This window comes from Aplysia californica, unplaced genomic scaffold (assembly GCF_000002075.1).
Source record: "Aplysia californica isolate F4 #8 unplaced genomic scaffold, AplCal3.0 scaffold01041, whole genome shotgun sequence".
NCBI lineage: Eukaryota > Metazoa > Mollusca > Gastropoda > Aplysiida > Aplysiidae > Aplysia > Aplysia californica.
In genome coordinates this window covers 203,091-208,306 of record NW_004798311.1, presented here as the reverse complement: position 1 = coordinate 208,306, position 5,216 = coordinate 203,091, and the positions used below count along the sequence as shown (strand labels likewise).

Genomic DNA, 5,216 nt, shown 5'->3' with positions numbered 1-5,216 from the left:
AGCTATTATTACACACTCATCATAGAGAGACCCCTGAACCCCCCCTACTACAGCTATTATTACACACTCATCATAGAGAGACCCCTGAACCCCCCCTACTACAGCTATTATTACACACTCATCATAGAGAGACCCCTGAACCCCCCCTAATAACTACAAAAGCATGCGTAAAAAAAAAAGCCTAAAATTAAGCCTTTAAAAAAAACCTGACCTACTTATTCGTCATCCGAGGGCACTAAAAGTGCCGACTTCGGGTAGTGGATGTGACGGGAAACGGGTGATTCTATAAAAATACGAAATTTTGAACCACTGTCTTGTTGATGTTTTCCCCAACCCTGACATCCAGATGCCAAAGGAAAAAAACATTTTTGACTGACCCATTGGGCAAAGATGAAGCATGCAGGTGAGAACGAAAACCAATGCGCATCAGGAACATACCTTTATTTGAGTTCGTCTAAACTCTCTCTTGGAGGTCATGTGCAGAACATAAAATTATATCATAGTATATTGTGGGTACAATGTCGGATAAGTAGATAAATTGTAATGTTGCTTCGTTAGAAGAAGAGAGACCCACCTATCTCATTTCTGCCTGATGCTAGTATTGCTAGTCTGATGTTTCATTGTCATTAGTTCGTGAAATATGTGTAGATTATGCTTTCTCTTTTTTCACTCAATGACTTACTTTTGTTTTTCTTTACAGATCTGAATATAATGAAGGAGATTTGATTGTAGTGAATAGGCCCAAGACGGAAATATCTAAGTTAAGTTTGCAAAGAAGTCCGAGTTGAAGAATGAACAGCAAGCAGCAACAAGAGGTTCCGGATGTTGCAGATAGTAAGACAAGTCCAGCTGGGGATGGGGTGAAGAAGCGGACGGTCATCGTGAAGGATGAGTTGAGTGAAGGAGGAGAACAGGTTCACGTGATTTACCTGAACGTACCCGAGGGAGACGAGCCACAGGTGCTGGACCTCACCAACCTCCTGGCGCAGGAAGGGATTCAGGTACTCTTGTACATATAATATATGTGAATCTATTAATTACACTGCCCTCCACTGAAAAAAATGACAGTATTACTGTGTGAATGATCCAAAGTGGCCTGTACTGTAACAATGTGATCACAAGCAACACATCAGTGTGGTAGGGCCTATGTATTGACTTGTTTCACCAGGTAATTGTTCAATCGGTGGGTTCCTCCTCTGCCTGTGGTTGGAGGGCATCATTGGTCAGTCTTACTTCTTGTCTTTCTCACTCTTGACTCTTGTTTTTGTCTGTCTGTCTGACTTTTTCCATGAAATGGCTGTTGTACTGTGGCTGTTGTACTGTGTTGTACTGTGGCTGTTGTACTGTGTTGTACTGTGGCTGTTGTACTGTCAGGAAGGAGGGTTCAACCTCTACCATTTCCCTATGGCTGTTGTACTGTCAGGAAGGAGGGTTCAACCTCTACCATTTCCCTATGGCTGTTGTACTGTGGCTGTTGTACTGTCAGTAAGGAGGGTTCAACCTCTACCTTTTCCCTCATGTTCAGGTGGTTCAGCAGTCTGGCTCTGCCGGCAGCGTGGCGGAGACCCAAGTGGTTGGATCGGCGGACATTGTGATTGAGGACGCCAGCGGCGCGGACATCACAATGCTGGCTGATCAGTCGGAAGTTCAGTCGGCAAACGCCTTGCTGCGACTGGCCACCTCCCACAGTCATGACGGGACTGGCCATGTGGGCCAGGTGGCCGTGCCTCGGAAGCCAGAGGGGAACCCTGGAGCAGAGAACCAGGTACATTGATGAGGACAATATATATAATAACAGAATGACATCATCGATTAAGTCTCCCCGTTCTTTTCTTGCCCTCTACCTTTGCACCCACAATACACTGTAAGTTTGGGGAGATTTTTCCATATCCTGTTGATGTAATTATTTGCATGCAAGACTTTATTTGTTGAAAACATAGTCTGTTGATCTGATCAAAGAGCTGTGGAGCGTTGCTCTGCTAAGAAATGTCCTATTGCGTGGACAGGTAATTCCGGCATATTGTCAGTCCTTCCACCAGGGGCTGAGTAAGTATGACTTGGGCACTCGTTATTTCTCAAAGAAAAACTAGGGTGAAAATAACGAAACAAAAGGAAACAATTGTGTAAGATGCCCTTTGATGTTTTTACCTGACTAATGCTTTTTTGAGGAAACACCCAGACATTTGATGTGGCACCTATAAAATGGCAGCTTGCACTGTATGCTTCCCAGGAGGTTGAGATTGTTTCAGAATGCTATCAGGTCTCCTGGGGTCATTATTTAGATTGTACAGCACATAGAGCTTGTTTTGAGCTCTCCAAATGCTATTTATTATTATTATCATCATTGAAGTGATTGTTGAAGGACGTGGGTGGTTTGTGGCTGTCTTCCCACCAGGACGCTGCCCCGGCCCAAGCTCTGCTACAGCTCTCCACGGAGCCTGGTGCCGCCTCCACGTACATCGTGTCGGACAACGGACAGATGATCCCCATCTCTCAAGTCAGGTAGTCAGCTACAGCACACTTTGTTCCCCATCTCTCAAGTCAGGTAGTCAGCTACAGCACACTTTGTTCCCCATCTCTCAAGTCAGGTAGTCAGCTACAGCACACTTTGTTCCCCATCTCTCAAGTCAGGTAGTCAGGTAGTCAGCTACACCACTCTTTGTTGAACACCAAACCATGCAACTCTTAAAGGACGCGGCAGATACATATGTCTGATCAGCGGTAGATTCTAGATCAAAGGCAACATTGTGGGCCCCTCTCTACTACAACTTGTAAAAACTTTCAGTTTGAGCGTTTTGAAGAAGAGCCTGCGTGATGACGAGGCCACCAGGTGTTTTTTGCTGATGTGTAGAGAGCTGTGGTAGGTTGGGATGGGTGGTCCAAAGATCCGCTGAGCCTGTCCATTGTGTCGTAGGTTGGGGTGGGTGGTCCAAAGATCCGCTGAGCCTGTCATTGTGTCGTAGGTTGGGGTGGGTGGTCCAAAGATCCGCTGAGCCTGTCATTGTGTCGTAGGTTGGGGTGGGTGGTCCAAAGATCCGCTGAGCCTGTCATTGTGTCGTAGGGGAAAGGGACGTAATTCTCTTCACTTCACTCAGGTGGGAATGGCTAGCCGGCTGTAGATATTTTCCTATAAATAGGGCAAATTTGTCCTAAGACTGGTCGTCCTATCTCTCCGTCTGCTGTGTCTGTGTTCAGGTCGTCCTATCTCTGTGTCTGTGTTCAGGTTGTCCTATCTCTCCGTCTGCTGTGTCTGTGTTCAGGTCGTCCTATCTCCTGTCTGGTGTGTCTGTGTTCAGGTCGTTCTATCTCTGTGTCTGTGTTCAGGTTGTCCTATCTCTGTGTCTGTGTTCAGGTTGTCCTATCTCTGTGTCTGTGTTCAGGTCGTCCTATCTCCTGTCTGGTGTGTCTGTGTTCAGGTCGTCCTATCTCTGTGTCTGTGTTCAGGTCGTCCTATCTCCCGTCTGGTGTGTCTGTGTTCAGTTCGTCCTATCCCTGTGTCTGTGTTCAGGTCGTCCTATCTCTGTGTCTGTGTTCAGGTCGTCCTATCTCCCGTCTGGTGTGTCTGTGTTCAGTTCGTCCTATCCCTGTGTCTGTGTTCAGGTCGTCCTATCTCTGTGTCTGTGTTCAGGTCGTCCTATCTCTGTGTCTGTGTTCAGGTCGTCGGCGCTACTGGAAGGGAGTACGGCAGAGGTTACCACCATCGCCATCTGCCAGTGCTGGTGCGGCCAGGAGTTTTTCTCCCAGGAAGATCTGGAGCATCACAAGCGGGCCAAACACAAGACGAAAAGGTCAGTCATGTCACTGCTTGTCGCTGCTTGTCTCTGCTTGTCTCTGCTTGTCTCTGCTTGTCACTGCTTGTCTCTGCTTGTCACTGCTTGTCTCTGCTTGTCTCTGCTTGTCACTGCTTGTCTCTGCTTGACTCTGCTTGTCTCTGCTTGTCACTGCTTGTCTCTGCTTGTCTCTGCTTGTCACTGCTTGTCTCTGCTTGCCTCTGCTTGCCTCTGCTTGCATCTGCTTGTCTCTGCTTGTTGCTGCTTGTCTCTGCTTGTCGCTGCTTGTCTCTGCTTGTCTCTGCTTGTCGCTTCTTGTCTCTGCTTGTCTCTGCTTGTCACTGCTTGTCTCTGCTTGTCACTGCTTGTTGCCGCTTGTGTAAAAAGTCCTTTGTGCTGGGGTCTAAGTTAGAGGGGTTGAGATCAATGATGGAAGAAAAGTTTTAGTACACATTTAATATTAATAATAATCAACATTTATATAGCGCATTTCCCCCCAAAATAGCTCAATGCGCTTTACGTTGGAATACCCTTTTTCTAAATCTTTCGTACTACTTCCTTTCTTCTTATGCAATATCTATATTATATTTATATCTATATTATATATTTGACGATATATAAATTCAAATATTATTATTATTGTGGTTAGTTGGCAGGTGCTCTGGTATGGTTTGCTCCTTTCCTATCAAACATCTATCATCCTGATCTCTCCTTCTTTGTTGTGTTTGTTACTCTCATCTAACACATCCATCTTTTCTTCTGCACTTGTATGACCTTATTGCCAGTACCGTAAAACTCTCACTTAACCTAAAATATTAGCCTATTATTAATAATAATATTATTGTTATTGTTTTTAGTACTACTACTGCTATGGTTATGATTATTTATTTTTTTTAAAGTTCATTATCATAATTAAGATTGGAGTACAAACTTTCTTTTTATCCTGTACATCTCAGCAGACTGGAGTCGGGAGGAGTGCGCAAGTGTGTGTTGTGCGCGGAGACGTTCCTGTCTCTCAAGGAACTGTCAGACCACCAGGCGAAGGTTCACCCGGACGGAATGCCCTGGGAATGTTCCGTCTGTCAGCGACGCTTTTCCAAAAAGATCGGAGTGAAAGCTCACATGAGGGCGCATGCCATGAGCAAGCAGTATCAGTGCACGTCGTGCAAAAAGTGAGTACGGGCAGGCAGCGGGAGTGGGAACTGAACGGGGCAGGGGAGATGCCAGTCACTACTTGTTGTTGCTCTTCTTCATCTTCTTCGTCTGTCTTCTCCTTGCCTTGTTTGCCCCCACCTCATCATCATCATTCTCCTCCATATTTTGCTTTCTCCTCCTTCTCCTCCTCCATATTTTGCTTTCTCCTCCTTCTCCTCCTCCATATTTTGCTTTCTCCTCCTCCATATTTTGCTTTCTCCTCCTTCTCCTCCTCCTGACTCAATATTTTGC

The 5,216-nt window shown here is 45.8% G+C and overlaps 1 protein-coding gene across 1 annotated transcript in view; it reads left to right on the top strand.

Moving 5' to 3' along the window:
* Positions 1-773: 773 nt before the first annotated feature.
* LOC101851544 overlaps positions 774-5,216 on the top strand; it is a gene marked incomplete in the record, with an annotated part of 18,923 nt that continues 14,480 nt past the window's right edge. Inside the window, 5 exon segments of the mRNA XM_005111325.3 lie at positions 774-1,001; positions 1,526-1,765; positions 2,396-2,502; positions 3,657-3,788; positions 4,727-4,942. Of these exon segments, the coding sequence (XP_005111382.2) occupies positions 792-1,001; positions 1,526-1,765; positions 2,396-2,502; positions 3,657-3,788; positions 4,727-4,942 (905 nt within the window).